This window comes from Pongo abelii, chromosome 10 (genome assembly GCF_028885655.2).
Source record: "Pongo abelii isolate AG06213 chromosome 10, NHGRI_mPonAbe1-v2.0_pri, whole genome shotgun sequence".
NCBI lineage: Eukaryota > Metazoa > Chordata > Mammalia > Primates > Hominidae > Pongo > Pongo abelii.
In genome coordinates, this window is record NC_071995.2 from 10,371,886 (window position 1) to 10,397,668 (window position 25,783).

Genomic DNA, 25,783 nt, shown 5'->3' on the forward strand with positions numbered 1-25,783 from the left:
ATTTTCTTGGAGCCCACTTATTAGTTTTTTTTTTTTTTTTTTTTTTTTACACGTTAGACAGCTATCTGTAACTTGTTTGGCTAGGGTATAAATTCCTATACACCCATAAACTCTGCTGTGTCACACATAGTTTGGGGTCCCCAGTGGGCCCCTTGATGCAGCTGAGACAAGACTTCCCTCATGAGGGGTTTCGATAACATTTCCCTTTGATCTGGTAATACCCATTTTCCTTCTTGGTTTTCTGTAGCTCATATTTTGATTAATTTTTCCTTTTCATTGGGAGAGATAATGGGGACCGCAATAGGGGGAGGAAGACAAGGGGTTAAGTGAAAAACAAGCACTTCAGAGGAAATAGCAGCCTGTTTGGCTACCTGATCTGCAAGGTTATTTTTCTGACTTTCAAAGGAAAAGCCTTTTTGGTGTCCTGGAACACGGACAATAGCTGTCTCTTTGGGTAACTGGAGAGTATTTAATACTTGGGTAATTAACTCTTTGTGGATGAGATCTTGGCCTTTGCTGTTAATAAGACCTTGTTCAGTCCAAATCTTCCCGAAGGTATGAGCTACCTCAAAGGAGTAGTTAGAATCAGTATAAATGGTCCCTTCCTGGTTTTGCAAGCATTTTAAAGCCTGCCTTAATGCAAGCAGTTCACAAGTTTGGGCAGACAAATCATTAGCCAATCTTCCTGATCCTATTTCTACTAAAGCTTCTCCATCTATTATTGAATACCCATTATGTCTTTTTCCCTCAATTACCTGGGAGGAGCCATCTATAAATAAATGCCACCCAGTTTTGAAAGGGGTGTCTTCTAAATCTGATCTGACTTTTGTGTGGTAGTTAATTAAATCTAAACATATGTGTTATGTTTTTAGGTTTGGATACCCTGTTAAGAAACCTGCTGGGTTGAGTGAGTTATCAGTGGTTAGTGTTAAATCATTTCTTTCTATTAGAATAGCTTCGTATTTTAAGATGCCTGAGTCAGTGAGCCACCTCCCTGCCTTTTGGTTTAAGATAGTTCTAACTTGATGGGGTAAGCTTACCACTAATTTTCCCCCAAAGGTTAACTTCCTGCTTTCTTCAGTCAGTAATGTGGTTGCTGTGATAGACTGAATGCATTTGGGCCACCCACATGTACTAAGTTTAAAACCTTTCACAGGAAGGCTACAGGCTGCCTGTGGCTTCTGTGTTCCTGGGTAAGTACCCCTAAAGCCACCCCATTATTCATGTTAACAAAAAGATGGAGTGGTTTTTCTAGAGAGGGTAAGGCTAGAACAGGGGCAGTTATAAGCATATGTTTTAATTCTTCAATTTGATGAATTTCTTCAGAAGTCCACAGAAGATGGTCAGGTTTCCACTGGGTAAATTTTTGGTATAAAAGTTTAGTTTTTAGAGCATATGAGTGAATCCATAAGCAGCAATATCCAACTAATCCTAAAAATTTTTGGAGCTTCTGCTTAGTTTGAGGCAAAGGTAAGGATCTGATTCCTTCTACGGGTCTAGGACAATAAAGTCAATCTTCTTTTTGAGGGGTATTTCCTTGTCTTAAAGATATTGTTGAAGTAAATGTTCAGTTGTATGTGATTCTCTTGCAACATTTCTTTAAGCCAAAGTCACTGTAGTTAGTATTTTTAAATATTTACATGTATAGAACACATACTTTTTTTAACTTCTAAGCTGTACTTCTTGGCTGGCCTATCAATATACATCCATTTAAATTGACTCATTACAATCATCATTGTAGTCACAGGTCACCTAATGGTTTATTGTTACTTTATTTGCTCTGAATTCTTAGTAGAATTAGGATTTTTCTAATTTTTGCCCATATTGGAGCAGATACGTATCTTGCATTTATAAAGTTCTGTCTATAATCCTTCATGTATTCAGCAACATTCGGTTCTTGTACAGAATACAAGTTCTGTATTCTGTAACAGAATAAGTGAGGAAACCACTTTTGCATAATTAGCTCTTCTTTCAATCTTGAAGTGTGATAGTTATTTTCTTTTTTTTTTTAATCCTCAAAGTCTTTTTATTTTATTTTATTATTATTATACTTTAAGTTTTAGGGTACATGTGCACAATGTGCAGGTTAGTTACATATGTATACATGTGCCATGCTGGAGTGCTGCACCCATTAACTCGCCATTTAGCATTAGGTATATCTCCTAATGCTATCCCTCCCCCCTCCCCCCACCCCACAACAGTCCCCAGAGTGTGATGTTCCCCTTCCTGTGTCCATGTGTTCTCATTGTTCAATTCCCACCTATGAGTGAGAATATGCGATGTTTGGTTTTTTGTTCTTGCGATAGTTTACTGAGAATGATGATTTGCAATTTCATCCGTGTCCCCACAAAGGACATGAACTCATCATTTTTTATGGCTGCATAGTATTCCATGGTGTATATGTGCCACATTTTCTTAATCCAGTCTATCATTGTTGGACATTTGGGTTGGTTCCAAGTCTTTGCTATTGTGAATAGAGCCACAATAAACATACGTGTGCATGTGTCTTTATAGCAGTATGATTTATAGTCCTTTGGGTATATACCCAAAGGAATGGGATACCCAGTATCCCAGTAATAGGATGGCTGGGTCAAATGGTATTTCTAGTTCTGGATCCCTGAGGAATCACCACACTGACTTCCACAATGGTTGAACTAGTTTACAGTCCCACCAACAGTGTCAAAGTGTTCCTATTTCTCCACATCCTCTCCAGCACCTGTTGTTTCCTGACTTTTTAATGATTGCCATTCTAACTGGTGTGAAATGGTATCTCATTGTGGTTTTGATTTGCATTTCTCTGATGGCCAGTGATGGTGAGCATGCTTTCATGTGTTTTTTGGATAGTCATTTTCAAGTTTTTTCTGCTCTATAAAAAATATTTAGGTTTGCTGCAAATCCACTTGATATCAATAAATCCTCTGGAACTATGGACTCCATCAGCATTCAAGAAAGCAAAGGATCCATTCCCTATAATTTCAAACCTGAAAAAGAACATTCTAAATCAGTCTGGGAACAACTTACAGCTGTAATCGAAAAGACAATTAAGAATAGAGTGATTTTACATATATTATACCAAACACTGAGCTCCCAGAAAATATACCCACCCATCACCATATGCTGCACTAAAATATCTGGCATATTAAGGGAAAATAAGACTGAACATAAGTGTTGGAGTTAAAATCTGCAACCCTATTTAGAACAACTTGTAGATAGGCAGATAGACACATATAGATATACAAAGACAGGGGTAAGACCCTTCTTTCTTTCCATTCTTCCTTCCTTCCTTGCTTCCTTCCTTCCTTTCTTCTTTCTTTCCTTTCTATCTATATGCAAGGAGAGAGTGTTTGCCAAATTCAAAGATTCCTGAAATTAAAAAAAATCCGTTTCCTGGCGTAATTTTAGGCAATGTACTTTTTCAAAAAGTAAAAATAAAATTTATATTTACTTGGTACTTTTGAAACATACTGCAATAGAAACCTAAGAGACTGCTTACAATATTGTTTTTTACATTTCATTCTCATGGATAGGAAGAATCAATATTGTGAAAATGGCCATACTGCCCAAAGTAATTTATGGATCTAATGCAATACCCATCAAACTACCTTTGACATTCTCCACAGAATTAGAAAAAAACTACTTTAAATTTCATATGAAACCAAAAAAGAGCCCATATAGCCAAGACAATCCTAAACAAAAAGAACAAAGCTGGAGGCATCATGCTACCTGACTTCAAACCATGCTACAAGACTACAGTAACCAAAACAGCATGGTACTGGTACCAAAACAGACATACAGACCAATGGAACAGAATAGAGACCTGAGAAATAACGCCACACATCTACAACCATCTGAACTTTGACAAACCTGACAAAAAGAAGCAATGTGGAAAGGATTCCCTATTTAATAAATGGCGCTGGGAAAACCGGCTATCCATACACAGAAAACTAAAACTGTACTCCTTCCTTACACCTTACACAAAAATTAACTCAAGATGGATTAAAGACTTGAATGTAAAACCCAAAACCATAAAACCCCTAGAAAAAAAACCTAGGCAATATCATTCAGGACATAGGCATGGACAAAGACTTCATGATGAAAACGTCAAGAGCAACAAAAGCCAAAATTGACAAATGGGATCTAATTAAACTAAAGAGCTTCTGCACAGCAAAAGAAACTATCATCAGAGGAAACAAGCAACTAACAGAACGGGATAAAATTTTTGCAAGCTACCCATTTGACAAAGGTCTAATATCCAGGATCTACAAGGAACTTAAATAAATTTATAAGAAAAAAAAAACATCAAAACATAGGGAAAGGAAACGAACAGACAATTCTCAAAAGAAGACATTTATGCAGCCAACAAACATATGAAAAAAAAAGCTCAACATCACTGATCATTAGAGAAATGCAAATCAAAACCATAATGAGATACCATCTCATGCCAGTCAGAATGGCAATTATTAAAAAGTCAAAAAACTGAAGATGCTGGTGAGGCTGTGGAGAGATAGGAATGCTATACACTGCTGGTGGGAATGAAATTAGTTCAACCATTGTAGAAGACAGTGTGGTGATTCCTCAAGGAGCTAGAACCAGAAATACCATTTAACCCAGCAATCCCATTACTGGATATATACCCAAAGGAATATAAATAATTCTATTATAAAGACATATGCACACATATGTTTATTGCAGCACTATTTATAATAGCAAAAACAAGGAATCAACCCAAATGGCTATCAAAGACAGACTGGTTAAAAAAAAATGTGATACATATACACCATGGAATACTGTTCAACCATAAAAAAGAATGAGTTCATGTTCTTTGCAGGGACATGGATGAATCTGGAAACCATCATCCTTAGCAAACTAACACAGGAACAGAAAACCAAACACTGCATGTTCTCACTCATAAGTGGGAGTTGAACAGCAAGAACACATGGATACAGAAAGGGGAACAACACACACTGGGGGCAGTAGGGGGTGGGAGAAAGGAGAGGAAGAGCATTAGGACAAATAGCTAATGCATGTGGGGCTTCAAACCTAGGTGATGGATTGGTAGGTGCAACAATCCACCATGGCACACACATACCTATGTAACAAACCTACACATTCTGTACTTGTATCCCAGAACTTACAGTAAAATAAAAATATATTTTTAATTAATTTTCTTCGTTGATAACCAAATCTTTTCTTATTTATAAGTATAATTAGTCCTGTCTTGCATATTTCAATATTTGTTTTATTGGTTGCTTTTTTTAATCTAGCACGTTACTAAAATAATAAGGCAGAGATACATATGTATCCAAGAAACAGTTATATAAATAAAAAAGTAAACTAAATAAAAAATAAACAAAAATTAAAAAAATAAATATAATATTGCTTATGATGAACATCTGGAAAGCTAAAGACAACTACACAATCCTCAACCATTTTAACCCAAGAAACACTTTTAAAAATTTTAACCCACCCAGGAAATGCTTACAGAAATAAAAATAAATAAAATAAGCAACAAATAAATAAAAATAAATAGTATTCATTGTGGTGGGCATTTGGAATGTTAAAGACATCTATAAAGTCTTTAACCCTTTAAAGACAAAGAAATCTTATATACACTTTAGTTGGAAAGAAGTACAAGTAATACATGAGTTTTGGCTTAAAATTTGCAGAATGATTAAATTTGAATTAGCAAAATAGCACTAATTGTCAAGCAAGAGTTTGACAATAAAGATAAAATAACAAATAAAAATAAAAATGGAAGATTTCACCATGTGTTATTTAACAAGTTGAGAAGAAAATGGGTTGCTCTAGGGTATGCTCCAATGTGAAAGGGCATATGTCATAGATTGTAGACTGAAAAGATAATTACATATAGAAAATAGAAAGATTTGTTTATAATAATACAACTCAAAATGATTTAAAATTTTTCATATGACACACCAGAATAAGAACATTCCTAATATATTGGAAACTCACCAATCATTGAATGTGGTTCCATTTGTCCATTTCCAAGAATCTCCTTGTTTCCTGCTTAGTCCAATCCAGTGCATATCAGTTCCTGCGTACCTCTTCAAAAATTCCTTTCACAAAGCAAAGGGAATCAGCGATTACTTAATAGGTTACAGCACATTGCTGAACATGCTTCCCACCGCAATTATTCTATCTTTTAGGATTCACATTCTAATTTGTCTTCCCTGATGCTTCTGTAACAACAAACAGCACAGATGTTGATATTTGGGTTAGTTTTATCAGAAAGATTTTCATTTTGCTTTTTTGCATCTTAAGTATCTCCAAATAATTGGGCTACAATCAAGTCATTGATACCCTTTAGTATGAATGTCATTGATATTGTATGTTTTTTCATATAATCAGAGATAAAACTAACTTCTATATGAATATAATTTACTGCAATGAAATCTATTAAGTGATAGCTTTAGTCACTCCTCTATTGGCTTTTTGCTATTAAGCCACAAACATTTTAATTAGCTTTTTGTTCTTTTAACTTTTAGTTTAGGTTCTGTGATATATGTGAATGTTTGTTACATAGGTAGACTTGTGTCATGAAGGTTTGTTTTACAGATTATTTCATCACCGAAGTATTAAGCCCATTAACCAATAGTTATATCTGTCATATCTGCCATCACATAATTCTGGGTTAATTATGGCAATGTGCTAATTGAGATCAATAGGAGAGGACTGGAAAGTTTTTTATGTACATCATTTACATAGGCACTGAACAAACTTCTGTGTTAAACAGAACAATTAACTAATTAAAAGTGAGTCTTACCCAATCCAAATATAAACTGTCAGTACTAGATCAAAGATAAAAGTAGACAGACTCATTAGTTCACAAAAGTCATTTAAAAATTAACTCATCCATAACAAAAGAATCATAAATCAATCATGTAAACACCACTGCAACCATTGTAGTTCTGGTTTTAGCTCTTTGAGGAATTGCCACACTGCTTTCTACAATGGTGGAACTATTTTCACTCCAACCAACAGTGTATAAGTGTTCTTTTCTCTGCAACCTTGCTAGCATTTGTAGTTTCTTGGCTTTTTAATAATATCCATTCTGACTGGTGTGAGATGATATCTCATTGTGGTTTTAATGTGCATTTCACTAATGATCAGTGATGTTGAGCTTTTTTTCATGTTTTTTGGTGAAATGTATGTCTTCTTTTAAAAAGGGTCTGTTTATGTCCTTTGCCCAATTTTAATAGGGTTATTTTTCTCTTGTAAATTTGTTTTAAGTTCCTTAGAGATGCTGATGTTAGACTTTGACAGATGCATAGCTTGCAAAAGTTTTCTCCCATTCTGTAGTTTGTCTGTTTACTGTGTTAATAGTTTCTTTTGCTGTGCAGACACTCTTAAGTTTAATTAGATAACATTTGTCCATTTCTGCATTTTTTTTTACCATTGCTTTTGTTGTCTTTGTCATGAAATTTGCCTGTTTCAATGTCCAGGATGGTATTGCCTAGGTTTTCTTCCAGGCTTTTTATAGTTTGGGGTTTTACATTTAGGTTTTTAATCCATCCTGAGTTGATTTTTGTATATGGTATAAGGAAGGAGTCTTGCTTCAATCCTTTGCATATGGCTAGCCAGTTATTCCAGCACAATTGATTAAATACGGAGTTCTTTTCCTATTGCTTGTTTTTGTCAGCTTTGTCAAAGATCAGATGGTCGTAGGTGTGTGTCCTTATTTCTGGGCTCTCTGTTTTGTTCCACTGGTCTATGTGCCTGTTTTTGTACCAGTACCATGCTGTTTTGGTTACTGAGGCCCTGTAGTATAGTTTGTAGTCAGGTAACATGATGCTCCTAGCTTTATTCTTTTTGCTTAGGATTGCCTTGGCAATTTGGGCTCTTTTATGATTCCATATGAATTTTAAAATAGTTTTTTCTTTCTAATTTCTTGAAATTAGTAAATCATTGGTAGTTTGACAGGAATAGCATTGAATTTCTGTCATTCCAGCCAGTTCAGCCTGGTTAAGAACTCTTGTTGGAGAACTGGTGCAGTTGTTTGGAGAACATATGACACTGACTATTTGAGTTACTGGAGTTCTTGCATTAATTCTCTCTCATCTCTGCAGTGGGTGTTAATTTAACTGCAGTGTATATTTAGTACAGTCAATAGACCTCTTTTCTGTTTGTTTTCATAGGGCTGAAGCTTTGTGCAGGGTCTTTATTTGAAGGTGACTTCTTTAGTTTTAGAGGGGGTTATGTTAGTGAGATATTTTTGGTGTTGAAGCTTTGAGGTGTGATCCAGTAAGTTGCGCTTGGACATATTTGTCAGTTGAGAGACTTTTGATCCATTGTGTGGCTCCCTTACGTTTCCTCACAATTGCAGCCGTGTTCTCTCTCAATGTTCTGAAAATGTGGGTTTCTCTCCCCCTTGAGTGCTGGCTGTAGATTGTGGCTTGGCAATCCTAGGCTGCCCACTGCAGCTCTTGGGTGATCTCAGTGTTTATGTTTCTTCCCCAACTTGGAGGCAGCAATGGAAGAGACCTTAGTAGTGGTTAAAGCCAATGGTGTTTTGCTTTTCTCCTGGGAGCTTCACTCCAGAGAGATGCAAGTAAGCAATCATTCAGTGCAATCAGCCCAGGATGGAGGGTCTCTGCTGTGGGCCCAAGCTGGGGGTTCCATGTCTGGTGATGAGCAAGGTGGGTGGGCAGAGCCTGTGGAGATGAACTGGACTCCTCTCCTGCAACTTGTTGGAGGTGTGGATGAGAGACTTAGGGTCTTTGCTCCTTCGTTAGTATGAGGGCAGCAAGGGCAGTTCAAGTGCAGAGGCAGCGGCAGAGAGGATTCCTGTTGCCCCTGGAGGCTCTAAGACATTCCAGAGCTGCTACTGGCTCAATAGCTCTTGTGAGGGGGGCTGGAGGCCCAGGCCTGGAGGACCCCCCTGGTGAGGAGGCAAGGAGATGGGCACCCATGTAACAGTCTGGCCACTTTATCACAGGGCTGCTGTGGTATGCTGGTGGCCATCTCCAGTCCCTATTTACCTCGGATTTTCTGATACCTGTAGGTACCAACAGTGAAGCCTGCAAAACAGCAAAGAAGGTGGCTTGCCCCTCCCTCTGTGAGCTCTGTGCCAGGGAGGTACATACCTATTACCAGCCCAAGCACACCTGTAGGAGGCAGCTAAAGATCCTGGTTGGAGATCCTGCCCAGTGAGGAGGAATGGGATTGGGTACCCACTTAGAAGGGCAGTCTGGCCACTTTTTTGTAGAGCAGCTATGCCGTGCTGGGGGACCACTTCCACCCCTGGTCAACTTGGACTCTCCAAAGCCTGAAGGCTGGATGGCTAAGTCACCCAAAGAGCAACGATGGTTGCCCCCATCTCCCTCTGGGAGCTGTTTCAGGGAGGTGCAATGCTGTTATTGATGGCTGGCTAGAACTCCAAGCCAGCGGGTCCTATCCTGTGAGATGCCATGGAAGTGGGTCCTGCAGAATGTCGCTGCTAAGCCTCCTGGATTCAGCCCCTTTACTAGGGACTCATAAGGGGGGGGTCTAACCTCCCTCTTTGCTGGAGTTTCAACTACTTTTGCTGGGAAGCCTGGAACTCCTGGCTATCTGAGGCTCCCAGGTCTCTGCATGTGCCTGAGCGGCTGCTCTTTTGAAGCTCCACTTAGCTGTGTGTGTCAGACTGAAGGCCCCGGTGGAGGTGGTTCACAAGGGGATCTCCTGACCCAAGGGTTGCAAAGATCCATGGGAGCAGCATGGGTTCCAGGGGTTGCACATTCACTCACCACTTCACTGGGTGAGGGGAGTTCCCCTGGCTCCATGTCGTTCCCAGGTTGGCCATCAACCTGCCTTGCTTTTCTCCATTGTCCATGGGTTGAGCTGTTTCCTTGATTAGTTCCATTGTGTGTACCCTGGATGTTTCAGTTCAAAGTGCTGTATTTACTTACCCCTTCAGTTCCTCTCTGTGAGAGCTGCGCACACCAGTTACTTGTAGTCAGCCATCTTGGCCACTCCCCAACCCACAGCTTTTCTTTAAAAACTAATCTGTTTTCTTACTCTGTGTCCCTATAGTTCACGTGTCTCCTTCTTTGCCCTCTTTACTTCCATTAATTCACTCGCTTCTTCGAAGTGCACATATTTCCTTCATATCCTGGTCTCTAAATTCTAAGAGCTGTGTTTTTTTAAAATTTTTTCTGTCTATGCTTGGTAGAATGCAAATTGAAAAGGGTTAAAAAAATCTACTTAATAATCTAAGAACATTTAATGAAGACATTTAGATACATAAACAGTATGCATTGTGGTAAAGGACATGGCATCACTAGTCATCTTGCCTGGGTTCAAATCCCAGCCCAACAACTGATGGCTGTATCACTGGCTGGGTTACATAACATTTCTGTGGCTGACTTTCCTCATCTTCAAAGTAGGGAGAGTTATATAACTCCTTCATGGGTGTTAGTAGATTACATGAGATTTTATAGTTTCAGTGATTAGAACACGGTTTAGCACACATTGTCATATACAGTTGACTCAAAACAGTGTGGTAGTTAGGGGCACTGACCCCCTGTGCAGTCAAAAGTCTGTATGTAACTTTTGACTCCTCAAAAAAGTTAACCATGCTGGGCATGGTATCTCATGCTAATTCTAGCACTTTGGGAGGCTGAGGCAGTAGAATTGCTTGATCTCAGTTTGAGACCAGCCTGGACAACATAGTGAGACCTCATCTCTACAAAAAATAAACAAAATTAGCCAGGCGTGGTGGTCTGTAGCTGTAGTCCCAGCTACTCAGGAGGCTAAGGTGGGAGGATTGCTTGATCCCAGGAATTCAAGGCTGCAGTGAGCTGAGATTGCACCACTGCACTCCAGTCTAGGTGCCAGAGTGAGACTTTGTCTTAAAAACAAACAAACAAACAAAAAACAAAAACAGAAAACTTAGCCACTAGTAGCCTGCTGTTGACCGGAAGTCTTACTGATAACATAAAAGTAAATTAACACATATTTTCATGTTATTTGAATTATATGCTCTATTATTACCATAAAGGAAGCTAGAGAAAAGAAGATGTTATTAAGAAAATCATAAGAAAGAGAAAATCTATTTACTATTTATTAAGTGGAAGTGAAGACACCGTAAACATCTTCATCCTTGTTGTTTTCATATTGAGTAGGCTGAGGAGGGGGAAGAAGAGGAGGGTTTGCTCTTGCTGTCTCAAGGATGGCAGAGGAAAAATAATCCAGGTATAAGTGAGCCCACACAGTTCAAACCCATGTTGTTCAAGGATCAATTGTATTATAGTATTAGCTATTATTGTTTTATTATGTTTTTATACAAACAATCTCTGAAATTACTGAAGACTTTTGTGTTTTCTTACCATGTCTTCTTGTGTATCAATCTGAGCAAGTTCTGCTTTCTGCAAACTACAAAATATTTTACTGGCTGTCCAATTTCTGGTATCATCAGAAAAATAGAAACACTTATCTCTCACTCCAAGCCAGTCCCCTGAACATGCCACAGGTTTAGCATGCTTGGAGCATGTGGCTGAAAAAAAAGAAAGAAATGATCAGATAAAGCATAAGTCAAAAAGTGTTTCTACTCATTCAGGTGTATTAATTTTACTTTTTGCTCCCACAGTTTGAGGCCTGTAAGTTAGCTTCCCCCCCGCCCCAGAATGAGGATGAATTAACTTCCTTTGTCTGTAAGGAAGATCATTTAGTGATCAAGCAATATATACTTTTTTCTATTTCCCTGGCTTCTATTTTGAGAAATGGAACCACTAGCTTCTCATAATCTATATTAATATCCTGCCAAAAACAATGCATAAAATGTAGCTATAAATTCTGCAATCAAGGTAGAGTGCTGGAGATCTGCATGTAATTTAGGCTTCAGAGGTTAGGGTAAGAAACGGAGGCTTTCCTCTACCTAAGAAAACACCCAAGCTAGGAAAGTGAAACTCGCCATATAGGACAACACATAAGTGAAACATAAGAATTAGTGAAACATTTGTTTCATTTCATTAACATCCAGTGCTGAAGAATATGGAATAATAATGAAAGCACATTGTTTGGAGATCTACTGTCTCAAGGTTTTATTTAGGTGCTAAGTATTCAGAATAAGACAAGTCCATGCATTCCACATGTTTGAATAAATTAATGCAAGTAATAAAGAGCCAACTATAGGCTCAAATGTAGGGCAAACTCCAAAGGCTGCACCCCCTACTCCACCATGATTTATTATTATTATTATTATTATTTTTTGTAGTGCTCAGAAGTGGATACAGGCTACTACACAGGGTGTAAGATATAATGTGTTTCAACTCTCTCTCTCTGCTCTTTTTGTTTTGTTGTTTTAAACTTTAAGTTCTGGGATAAATCTGCAGAGTGTGCAGGTTTGTGACATTGGTATACATGTGCTATGGTGGCTTGCTGCACCTATCAACCCATCTTCTAGGTTTGAAGCCCCGCATGCATTAGGTATTTTGCAATCTACCCATTTGACAAAGGACTAATATCCAGAATCTACAAAGAACTTAAACAAATTTACAAGAAAAAAACAAACAACCCCATCAAAAAGTGGGTGAAGGATATGAACAGACACTTCTCAAAGAAGACATTTATGCAGCCAACAGACACAGGAAAAAATGCTCATCATCACTGGCCATCAAAGAAATGCAAATCAAAACCACAATGAGATATCATCTCACACCAGTTAGAATGGTGATCATTAAAAAGTCAGGAAACAACAGATGCTGGAGAGGATGTGGAGAAATAGGAACACTTTGACACTGTTGGTGGGACTGTAAACTAGTTCAACCATTGTGGAGGACAGTGTGGCGATTCCTCAGGGATCTAGAACTAGAAATACCATTTGACCCAGCCATCCCATTACTGGGTATATACCCAAAGGATTATAAATCATGCTGTTATAAAGACACATGCACATGTATGTTTATTGTGGCACTATTCACAATAGCAAAGACTTGGAACCAAACCAAATGCCCATCAATGATAGACTGGATTAAGAAAATGTGGCACATATACACCATGGAATACTACGCAGCCATAAAAAAGGCTGAGTTCATGTCCTTTGTAGGGACATGGATGAAGCTGGAAACCATCATTCTCAGCAAACTATTGCAAGGACAGAAAACCAAACACCACATGTTCTCACTCATAGGTGGGAATTGAACAACGAGAACACGTGGACACAGGGAGGGGAACATCACACACCAGGGCCTGTCGTGGAGTTGGGGGAGTGGGGAGGGATAGCATTAGGAGATATACCTAATGTAAATGACGAGTTAATGGGTGCAGCACACCAACATGGCACATGTATACATATGTAACAAACCTGCATGTTGTGCACATGTACCCTAGAACTTAAAGTATAATAATAAAAAAAAGAAAGAAAAAATAATAATCGCCATACTGACTGGCCTGAGATGGTATCTCATGTGGTTTTGATTTGCATTTCTCTACTGACCAGTGACGATGAGCTTTTCTTCATATGTTTACTGGCCACATAAATGTCTTCTTTTGTCTTTCTGCTCTTTTTAATCAATGAATAAATGAACATAAAAACTTATTGTAGAAACTCTTGTCTATGTTTAACTTCCAGGTGTTTAGACAGCAATAACATTAAGCTCTAAGACCACACTGACAGTAGAGACTATAAACAAGAAGACTATCAGTATTCTTGAGAATGACCGAAACCCAACCCAACCCAACCCAACCCAATCAAACCAAAACAAAACAAAGAGCAGTGCTACTTAGCCAAATTTAAGTGCTAAATTCAGCAAAGCATGCATATGGAAAATCAAGTACTGGGGACTATTTGGCCATGGCTCAGGAATTAAATTCTACTTTTGGATCTTTTTCACAAAATAAACCCGTAGAACCCAGAGGAAATTTAACAACTTCATTTTTACAAATATTGCAACTCCAATGAGACAATCTTGCAACAGGTCACATATGCCTTTATTTCTTTGTTTTTTTCATTTAACTTAATATGATAGTGAAGGAGTTCAGAACATGATGCCCCGAAATATGTCACTCAGGCATATAGACTCTTTTGAGTTAAAGGAACTTTGAAAACAGCAGATGCAAGAGAAAACACTCTGAGCTTCCTTCTTTTTCTTATAAGCAGGAGATAAAATACCTATGTGAAAGATATCTTCTCTATACCAGAAGGAAAGCAACATTCTTATAGTCAAGGATAGGTAGTTGAGGCCAACGGAAATGTGTGCAAACAACATTTGTTAATTTAACATTTATCTTTCCGGTCACTTTTCTACCTAATTAATTACCCTAGATCAAACCCCTTTGTCTTGCACATTTTCATAATTTATTACCCTTTGTTGAATTCAATATATAAGTGTTCAACTCTACCTGCATCTTTAGGCTTTCATAAGGAAGACATGCATGTCATGTCAAACTTATATTAACTAAACGTATGTGCTTTGCTCAAGTTGATGTGTCTTGTGGCAATTTCATTCTCAGGCCCAGCAGAAAACCCCTGAGAGAGTAGAAGTAAGATTTTGCATCCCAACTAATAGAAATAAATAAAGTTTTATAGAACAAACTATTAGTGATATAACTTACTCTTGATTAAAAAGAAATTAAAGGAATGCTACAATTATGAAGGTCAAGCTGCATGGTTTTTAAAATTTATCAAGCATTAGAGTTATACAGCCAAGGTTTTTGATCCTAGGTCTGGAATGTATTATTTGTGAGAAGCAACTTACTTGTTCTGTCCTGTATATTTTTTGACTGTAAATAGATTTTCTTATACCTGTATCCTTGTCTAATGAGGATTAAATACAAATAACAGAGTATAGTGTATTTAACATTGGCTCACTAATTCACAAACTCTAAAAAAGAAAATTATCTGTAACAAGCCCATAGAACTGATGTTTATGTGGGATTTTTAAAATAAATATAGAAATTGATCCCCCTAGTTTTAAAACTTGAAACTTACATTTGTCTTATTTGAGTTCCTTCTTTAGGAATCTGACCTTTAGGCCTCTCAGATAGTAACAGGAAACTGAAAGTCACCAGATCACCACTTCCAGACAAGGGACTCCTCACCGTCATGATTGTCTAACCGACCACCGGCTCCCTGTTGACCAACTCTTCTTCCCTACCCCTCCCTAATTCTGTTGGCCAGGCCTAACATCCTCCTTATCTCTCCCTAATTCTTGTTTTCTCACACATAGTTACCTTTCTTTCCTGCTATATGAACGCCTAATTTTAGTCAATTGGGTAGATGAATTTGATACTGATCTCCCATTCTCCCTGTTGACACCACCCAAATAAAAATCCCGTTTCCCTGGGAATAGTCATTGTCTCCGGGATTGGCTTTCTGTACCCTGAGCAATGGGACCTAGACTGAACCCCTGGCATTTCAGTAGCATAGCTATTGCTGTTGCCATCTGGTGGTCATCTAAGAATTTAAGATTATTTTTCTTAAGCATCAAGGACTATCAAGTCAAGAACATAATTCTATTGTAAAACTGAGAGTGTTTTGGGGAGAGGCAAGGATTATGGTAAAAACTGTTGAACTGGTAAAAATTTGAGGACAAGTGTCTATAAAACCCTTTAATCACTCTAGATCTGTGAGATTTGGAGTTAAACTTGAGATATACATGGACCCGTCAGGAGTGAAGAACCATAGAAAGTGTATGAATTAAACCACTCACCTATCATAATAATGCAAACTGTAGTAATAATAATAATCAGGAAGCACATAAGGCCAATCTTCCAGTTTTGTATCAACTTGCGAACTGCAAATTAAATCAACACATATTATACAATTTCTGAATAAACACTGACTCGATATTATTACTGGTATATTCCTCTCCTATAATTGTTAATCAGGAAACCCTCAATCAAGTATGTACATCTCAAAATAATAAAGGATAGCAAACCATCACAAAGTGCAAGGAAGATAAGTACCAAAAAATGATTGCTATAGCTGTTCAGCTGGAGAGAGTGGTGAGTGGAGAAATCACTGAGTCTTGGGGGAATGAGGAAGGAGAGGAAAGTTGACTTAAAAGGTAGAAATAGTTTGAATGGGGGATTGTAAGCAAAAAAGCATAAAGATCCTCAAAAGGTCCATGATTAGAACAAATGTTTATAACAGATACATAAGGCAATAGAATTAAAGACAGGAAAGAAAGGAGTCACAAGGTCATGGCAGAAGACCTTAAATGAGAGATATATTTTTTTTTATTCTTTAAGCCATGGAGGAAAGAAACAATGTGTTTCAGCAAGAGAATATTCAAGATAAAACCACTAATTTATTTATCTGTGGTAAGCAAACAAAATTAGAGAAGACTCAGGATTTGACACTCGTGGAAATGCTATGAGGTTAAGAACAAATAATAATTCTATTAATGATAAAGTAATTGTAGCTGATATATCATTAGTAGATGTAGAAACAATCTAGGAAGAACGTGTGTGTGTGTGTGTGTGTGTGTGTGTGTGTGTGTACAGTCATGCATAGCTTAGCAATGGGGAGATATTTTGAGAAATGTGCCTTTAGGTGATTGTGTCATTGTGGGAACATCATAGAGTGTACTTACACAAACTTAGTATAGCCTACTAACACCTAGGCTATATATTACAGACTGTTGCTCCTAGACTACAAACCTGGATAGCATGTTATTGTACTAATTACGTCAGGCAATTATAACATAGTGCTAAATGCTTGCATCTAAACATAGAAAAGGTACAGTGAAAATACTATACAAAAGATCAAAAATGGTACACCTTTACAGGGCAGCTTCATTGTAATCTTATGGGACCATTGTCATTATGCAATCTGTCATTGACCAAAACATTGTTCTGTGGTGCATGACTATATGTGTATATAGTGCATATATGCATAAACACAGATTATATATATATGTACGCATGCCTATATGCATATATATGCTTTATATGTATGTATATCTACATGTACATACACATACATATGTTTAAATATTAGAAAAGAGGACTTGAAGAAAGAAAAATTTAAAAAGAAGTCAAAACTTTCTCTCTTTCTTCAGAGCTTAAAGCAGCCTTAGTGAATGAAAACTAAAAAAAGTTACAAGTTTTCATGATCACCAGACTACAGATAATATGCAATAAAGTAATTTCAAGATTGGATTAAGAGAAGCCAGATTCTGAGATGTTTACAAAGAGAATGTTTGATAGGAAGAAGAGTTTGGTAATTTATCTTACATCAAGAGAAACAATAGCTAAAGATAGAAAACATAAAATGTGGGATTTTTTTTCAATATTAGGGAGAAATGAAGAACAAGGAAGAGGAAAAGATAAAAACCACTGCACAAATTTCAGACACCCAAAAGAGTAATTTATGGGCAAAGCCACATCTTACACAAATGGTATTGAAACAATTGAGAAAAAAAGGCTTTACCATACTACAACATCATTTTACAAAATTTATTTAAGACATATCATTGACCTGAACATAAAACCTGAAACCATAAAATTTCTAGAAAACATAAAATAGTTTGTGACCATAAGAATTAGTAAAGCTGTCTTAGAGCGAGAAGAGAAAGTACAGTGTAAAATTAAAAGAAACTGATAAATTGAATTTAATTGAAATTTAAGGGCCGGGCACAGTGGGTCATGCCTGTAATCCCAGCATTTTGGGAGGCCAAGGTGGGTGAATCACCTGAGGTCAGGAATTTGAGACGAGCCTGGCCAACATGGTGAGACCCCTTCTCTCCTAAAAATACAAAAAATTAGCTGGGCATGATGGCAGGAACCTGTAATCCCAGCTACTCGGGAGGCTGAGGCAGGAGAATACTTGAACCCAGGAGGCGGAGGCTGCAGTCATCAGAATTATGCCACTGCACTCCAGCCTGGGTGACAGAGTGAGGCTCTGTCTTAAAAAAAAAAAAAAAAGAAAGAAAGAAAGAAATTTAAACCTCTGCCCATTTCAAGATACAAGACACTGTTGTGAATATAAATATGCAAGTTACAGCCTGGGAGAAAATAGTTACAATACATGTATGCAAAAAAGACTAGTATCGAAAATATTAAAAGGTCTGTAATTTAGAGATATGGTACAAACAACTTGATAAAAAAAAGAACCAAAGTCTTGAACAAATACTTACAAAAGAATACACACAAGTGAGCAATAAGCACATAAAAGATGTTCCATATTATTAGTCACAAGCAAAATGCAGAATAAAACCACAATGGAATATGACTACATGCCACTTGCACTGTTAAAATGAAAAAGACTGACAGTACCAAGTGTTAGCAGGATATAGGGGAACCAAAACACATACATAACTGGTTGAAGTACAAAAAGGTATAAGTGTTTTGGAAAATTCTTTAGCAGTTTTTATTTTTAATTAAAATACATGTCCTTCATTCCTGTTCTGGCATGCGATATTTGCAATAGATTGGAAGTCATCTCTACCGTTCTCACACAGTGACAAAAAAAAAAAAAAAGCTGAAAAAACTAGATAAAAACAACACTTCTAGCATACAGAAATAGTATTGACTTGTTAAATGTGCTCTTTTAAGTAACCCTCTTGAACTCTGGTATTATTTCTAATAGTTTTCTAGTGGATTCTGTTGGTATTTATTTTTATATAATCCAATAATCTGAAAATATTGCAGACACAACTCTTCCATTGCAATCCTTTTCCTTTATAATTCCTTTTGTGTTCTTATATCAGTGGTTGCCTTGAGCATTGTACTACGCTATTGCTAAACAGTAGTAGTTACAGTGAACATTTTTTTCTTGTTTTTAATCTTAAATGGAATGTTTAAATTTTCATTATTAAGCACTGTAAAAATGCTGTATAAATTTAACATACAACATTAGCAATTTAAAAAAGAATTTTTCTATTCCTAGTTTCTTAAGAGGGACTTATCTCAGACAGACATTGAATGTTATCATGTTTCCTTGTTGTTATCAAATGCACTTACTGAATAATTGTGTGGACTTTCAAAAATGTTTAATAGGGTAGCTTGCACTGATATTCTGATATCAAAGCATTCCTAAGATAAATCCACTTGAATATGAATTTTTAACTGCTTTGTTGTATATAGTAAATAAAAATTTTCTTGGAATTTCTACTTCTAATTTCATAAGAAGATGAGTCTGTTTCTTTTTGTCTTGTTCTGACTTTGTTTGGAAATCAAAAAGTCTATTAAATCGGGGTAAATATCTCATTTTGCTATTTTTTGAAGCAAGATGTCCAATACAAAAATTAGCTATTTCTTGAAAGATCAGTAGATTACTCAATTTTAGTTGCCTTTTCAATTTATTTATTTTTAATTTCTATAATTCTATAATTATTTATTTATTCTCATTACATTTTGGCATTTTATATTTTTTAGACCTCTACATTCTTTTTTTAATATTTATAAATGCATTAGTGTTTTAGTTTGCTAGGCCTGCCATAACAAGTTTTCACAAACTGGGCGGCTAAAATTAACAGGAATGTATTGTCATACAGTTCTGGAGACAAGAAGTCTGAAATTAAGATGTTGGTCGGATGGGTTCCTTGTGAGGCCTGTAAGGAAAGAATCTGTTCCAGGCCATTCTCCTTGGCTTGAAGATGGCATTCTCCCTGTATATGGGTCTGTCTCTAAATTTTCCTTTTTTGTGAGAACACCAGTAATATTAAATTAGGTCCCAACCTACCGACCTAATTTTAACGTGGTAAAGACACTATCTCCAAACCAGATCACATTCTGAGGTAGAGGGGGTTAGAGCTTCAATATATAAAATTTTAAGGGAACAGAGATTGCCCCATAATAATTGATTAATTATTTCCATAATGTTTTATTAAATTTTAATATTTGTGGTTTTTGTGATTATTTGTACTTTTTTGATATTTTCTTTATTGTATCTTCTTCTGTAAACTTTTAGACATCTAGTTCTCTAGTCTTTTCTAGTAGCCACCATTTGATTTGTTATCCCTCTCATTTCTTCTCTTTTTCACTAACGTTTCCTATTACCTCATTTTTTAGTTTCGTATATTTTTATTTCACGCTATTGTGCCAAGATGCATATTTTTTCTTATCTATTTTGTTTGCACACTTTTGAAGTTTCAATTTGAGGTATTTGGCTTTTATTAATTTTAGAAGTTGGAATATTATTTCTTCAAATATTTCCTATCCACTATTCTTTTTCTCTCTCTGTGTCAGATGCTTGTTATCTAGAAGCTGGCATTTCTACTTCTATTTTTCATATCTCTCAGCTTTTATTTTGTATTTTCTAATTGTTTTCTTTTCTGTCATGTTTTTAATAGCGTCTCCTAGGTCTTATTCATTCTTAATCAGCGTCCATTCTACTAATTAACTCCTCAAAATGTTCTTTATTTCAAACATTATATTTCTATAATAATTATTTTCACTTGGTTTTTATTGTGTTCTTGGCGCTTCTTCATTTTATTAATATCTTTTCTTTTGGAGCATTTTTATTATGCTTTAATTAAATTCTCAGAATAGATGTTCTAATGATTCCTGCAGCCCGGCTTTCTCATAATCTTCCAGTAAATGCTTCACAGTACTTCATATTTTGTCTCTTTTCGTTATGCAATGAGATAAATTTTTTTCCACTTTTTACTCTCTAAACTCTTAAATCTGTTACCCAGACAAGCCTGACTAATTTATTTGGCTAAAGGAATGGAATCTTATTTCTTTTTGTAATACTAATGTCCAATTGTGTAAAATGTAGAATAATTTTAAAAATTTTTCTTATGCAGTTTTCATAGATCAAGAGTTCGTAACTATGACCAATAGTTAGAATATACAAGGAAGTAAATTTAACCTTACCCTAAAGAAACTTCTAACTAGAACGTCGTTAAATTAAAATAGAAAGTCTTCTAAGACAGAGAGATATTATCACAGAAAACATTCTAGTATAGGCTGCTAGAAATGCTGTAGCTAGAAATCGCACGGTAGATGAAAAGTTTTACTAGGTAGCTACTGAGGTCTCTTCAACTTTTAAGAGTATCAGGCTTACTTATTATTAAAAGAATTATACCAATTGCCCTGGGAATTCACATCAGTAAACTCTAACAGTGGTTTCAGCTGGAGTCCGTAACTCCTTTCAAGATTTTACTTTTTATCTCTTCACTGTCTTTATCTTAAAGTTTTGGCAGGCTTCCTATTCCAGTCATTTGGCATACAATTCATTCATTTTCTTTAACATAAACCCTCAGAACTATTGCGAATGGAGGGTGTTTGTATGTGTAACTTGTTTTTATTTATTGGTTTGTTGATGTTTCAATCCACTGAAAACAAACTTCATTGTTAGCCTTAGCTGAATCTTACAATTTTTGAAAAGTTCTTTTCAGTCTCATTAAGTCACAATGATCGAGCCTCCTTCCAGAGCGAAGCATTTGCTTTTTATCCTGTATAAAAGTGTTAAGCAATTTTTTTCCTGTGAAAGTACATTTTAAAAACATTCTTATTGAGATATAATACACGTACCGTAAAATTCTCCCCCAAAACCTTCTTACACACAAGCTTATGCCCTCTCTTGCAGACATAAAACTCTACATGCTTTAGCAGGCTTCCACAATTCTCCAGAAGTGCTTCCCCATCCCTCACTTACTTTAGAAGACTTTCACGGTAAGTAAAGAGTCCACATTTTTAAGCTGTCCTGTATTTTGTTTTATCTTTCCTTTACTTCCTTCTCATTCACTCTATAAAACTTACCTATCCGACGTATGAAGCCATCAGCTCTGCCATCCCGTAGCTCTGGATTAATCATGGCAATGTGCTAACTGATGGAGATCAGTAGGAGAGGACTAGAAAGCTTTTTATGTACATCACTTACTTAGGCACTGAGCAAGCTTCAGTCAAAAGAGACTTACCCAATCCAAATGGAAAACATCAGTACTAATTTTAGATCAAAGATAAAAGTAGGCAGACTTGTTAGTTTAGGGAAGGAATTGAAAAATTAACTCATCCAAAAGGATCGTAAAGTCAATCATGTAAACACCACAACAACCGTGCTATGGAATATTTCCATCATCTTTCTTTTTTTCCTTTTGTGATCACTATCTTTTCTGACCCTGGACCCTGGCAAGCATTAATGTGCTTTATATCAATATAGTTTTTCCTTTCATGGAATTTTTTTTTTTTTTTTGAGACGGGGTCTCACTGTGTTGCCCAAGCTGGAGTGCAGTGGGGAAAACTTGGCCCATTGCAACCTGGACCTCCTTGGCTGAAGCAATCCTCCTGCCCTACCCACCCAAGTAGCTGGGACTACAGTCGCGCACCATCATGCCCTGCTAAGTTTATTTTTTGTAGAGACTAGGTCTCATTATATTGCCCAGACTGGTCTTGAACTCCTGGGCTTAAGTGATCCTCTGGCTTCAGTCACCCAAAGTGCTGGTATTACAGGCATGAGCCACCACGGCCAGCCCCTTTCATAGAATTTTATATAAATGGTATCATGTAATATGTAGTGTCTTGTCTCTTGCTTATTTCATTTATAATGCTTTTGAGATTCACTCAAGTCGTTGTGCATGTAAGTAGTTCATTCCCTTTTATTTCTTAGTAGTATTCCTATTGTATGTTATACCAGAAATTATCTCTTCTATCACTGGTTGATGGACTTTTGTTTCTAGGGTGTGTCTGTTATGTATGAAACTGCTGTACACAAGCATTTTTGTGTGAGCAAGTTTTCTCTTGGATAAATTCCCAGAAATTGAATTGCTGCATCATATGTTTATCTTTATAAAAAGCTGTAAAACTGGCTGGGCGCAGTGGCTCACGCCTGTAATCCCAGCACTTGGGGAGGCCGAGGCGGGTGGATCATGAGGTCAGGAGATCAAGACTATCCTGGCTAACACGGTGAAACCCCGTCTCTACTAAAAATACAAAAAAATTAGCCGGGTGTAGTGGCGGGTGCCTGTAGTCCCAGCTACTCGGGAGGCTGAGGCAGGAGAATGGTGTGAACCCGGGAGGCGGAGCTTGCAGTGAGCCGAGATCGTGCCACTGCACTCCAGCCTGGGCAACAGAGGAAGACTCCATCTCAAAAGAAAAAAAAAAAAGCTGTCAAACTGTTTTCCAAAGTAGGTGTATGAGATTCAGTTTCCATCAACAATACATGAGACAGTTCCAGTTACTTCACATCCTCAACACCACTTATTATTGTCTATCTGTTTTAATTTTAGCTCTTCTAGTATACATATATTGATCTCGCATATGGTTTCAGTTTACAGTCTTCTGGCGACTAATGATGCTGAGCATCTTTTTATGTGCATATTGATCATATGTCTTCCTTGGTGACATGTTTGTGCAATACTTTGCCAGTTTTTCATTGGGTTGCCTATTATTAAGTTATGAGTTCTTTTTGAATATTGGATATGAGTCACTCATTGTATACATGTTTTGCAAATGTTCTTTCCCAGTGTATGACTTTATTCTTTACTTCTTCACAGTTCTTTTGAAATGTCAAAATTATTTCTTTTAAATAAAGTCAAATTTATCGTTTTTTCCATGGTGTATGAGTTTTGTGTCTTCACTGTGAAACCTTTGCCTATCTCAAGGTCACAAAGATTACCCCATTTTTTTCTGGCCTTTTAAAATTTAGCTCTTATATTTAAGTTTTTGGCTCATTTTGATAAAAGCTTTGCATATGGGATAGTTTGCATAAAAATCAATATAAAATTTTCAAAATATGAATATCCCATTGTTCCAGGACCATGTGCTGAAAAGATTACCTTTCTTTTTTGAATTACTTTGTCACTTAGCTGAAAATTCAGTCTCCTTTAATTAGTACTCAGCAATGTTTTGGAGTTTTTAGTGTACAACTTTTGCACATACATCATTTTTATCCCCACGCATTTTATATTTTTGATATCAGTGCAAATGGTATTATAGATTGAACTTAAATTTCCAATTGTCTGGCCGTGGTGGCTCACGCCTGTAATCCCAGCACTTTGGGAGGCCAAGGCGGGTGGATCACGAGGTCAGAAGATCGAGACCATCCTGGCTAACATGGTGAAACCTCGTCTCTACTAAAAAACAAAAAATACAAAAAAAAATACAAAAAATTAGCCAGGCATGGTGGCAGGCGCCTGTAGTCCCAGCTACTTGGGAGGCTGAGGCAGGAGAATGGCGTGAACCCAGGAGTTGCAGTGAGCTGAGATTGCGCCACAACACTCCAGCACTCCAGCCTGGTCGACAAAGTGAGACTCCGTCTCAAAAAAAAAAAAAAAAAAAAAAAAATTTCCAGTTGTCTGTTGTTAGGATGTAGGAATGTAATTTATTTTTGTTTATTTACTTTGCATCTTCAGACTTTGCTGAACTATGCACTTATTCTTTCTATAACCTGTTTTTTAGATTCCTTAGGATTTCCTGCAGAAGTGTTTATGCCATTGTGAATAAAGGCCATTTTACTTCTTTTCTAATAAGCATTCCTTTTGTTTCTTTTTCTTGCCTTATTTTACTGCTAGCACCAGCATAATTGTCGAATAAAAGGGGAAGATTTCCTATTCCTGCGATGTCTCCAGTCTTAGGAGGAAACCATTATCTTCTATCATAAGGTATGCTAGGTGTAGGGTTTTGAAGACGCTGTTTATCAGCTTGAGAAAGTTTCCTTCTATTCTTATTCTTAGTTTACTGTTTATCCATCTTTGAACTGGATAAAAGTTGATCTTTCCAAAACACCAGGTATTGTTTCCATTAATTTTCTCTTTTAGTTTTCTCGTTTTTATTTCATTGTTTTCACTTCATTCTTTTATACATTAGGTTTAGTTTTCTCTTGTTTTTCTCTTTTAACATAGAAGGCTAGATTAACTTAAGGCTTTTCTTCATTTCTAATATTAGCACTGCATTGCTCTCCATTTCCTCCTATGCACTCTTTTAGCTGCATCCCACAAAACAATGTTGTGTTCACATTTACATTCAGTTCAAAATATTTCATAATTTTCTTTGTAATTTCTTCTTTTTCCTATGCATTAATTTGGGGTATGCTTTTACATTCTAAATATGTGGGGATTTTCCAGATACAATGTGGGTTACTGGTTCCTAGTTTGATTCTGTTGTGATTAAAGGAATACTTTAATTTTTTTAAATTCTTTGGAATTTATTTAATGTTTTTTGTGACCCAGATATGGTCTGTCTTGATTTTTTTGCATGAATTTGATAAAAGAAGTTAATTCTGCTATTGTTGGGTGGGTATTTCATAAGTATTAATGAAAGTTTGCTTAATGGTGTTGTTCAGCCTTCTTCTATAAATTACTTTCTAATTATTCTATCAATAACTGGCAGAAGGTAGTTGAAATTCCCAGTTATAATTGTGTTTGTCTACTCCTTTCAATTCAGTTTTTGTTTCTTGTATTTTAAATCTCTCTTATTAGATGCACACACAATTATGATTATGTTCTCTTGATGAATTGACCTATTTATCATTATGAAATGTGCTCCTTTATCCATAGTAATGTGCCTTCTATGGAAGTCTACTTTATCTTCTAGTAGATATAGCCAATTCAGTTTTTTACTATATATATTTTATATAGTAAATATACTATATATATTTACTATATAAATACACTGTGTATTTTATATGCACATTTATATTTGTGCATATACATGTAAACATATTAATGTAAGTCTATATATATCTAAATATGTGGCATATGCATATATGTGTATATATGCATTTTGAGTGTATAAATAGATATTTATGTGTTCTAGAATACATGAATACAGGCATCTATATTTCAGTAAATGTATCTGTGTGAGTGCTTATATGTGTAGATGTGAAAATTGAAGTTTTCACACCAAATTACAGAAGATAGGAAGTACTAAAGTGAGATTCCAAAAAGCCTACTAG

At 36.3% G+C, this 25,783-nt stretch overlaps 2 protein-coding genes across 3 annotated transcripts in view; one reads left to right on the forward strand and one right to left on the reverse strand.

Moving 5' to 3' along the window:
• Positions 1-22,228, reverse strand: part of CLEC2A (C-type lectin domain family 2 member A) — a 29,453-nt gene extending 7,225 nt beyond the window's left edge. Inside the window, exons 1-5 of one of the 2 annotated variants that reach the window (XM_009247438.4) lie at positions 21,652-22,228; positions 15,651-15,734; positions 11,328-11,494; positions 5,974-6,077; positions 2,238-2,981 (exon numbers count right to left, since the gene is read on the reverse strand). In XM_009247438.4, the coding sequence (XP_009245713.1) occupies positions 2,867-2,981; positions 5,974-6,077; positions 11,328-11,494; positions 15,651-15,734; positions 21,652-21,706 (525 nt within the window). In that variant the 5' untranslated portion in view covers positions 21,707-22,228 and the 3' untranslated portion in view covers positions 2,238-2,866. Of the gene's footprint in view, positions 1-2,237; positions 2,982-5,973; positions 6,078-11,327; positions 11,495-15,650; positions 15,735-21,651 lie in introns of those variants that run through there. The other variant, XM_002822892.4, reaches the window with a different exon arrangement.
• CLEC12A (C-type lectin domain family 12 member A) overlaps positions 19,596-25,783 on the forward strand; it is a 52,808-nt gene continuing 46,620 nt past the window's right edge. Inside the window, exons 1-2 of the mRNA XM_063712013.1 lie at positions 19,596-21,564; positions 24,402-24,491. The gene's annotated coding sequence lies outside the window, so the exon portion shown is untranslated. The remainder of the gene's footprint in view (positions 21,565-24,401; positions 24,492-25,783) is intronic.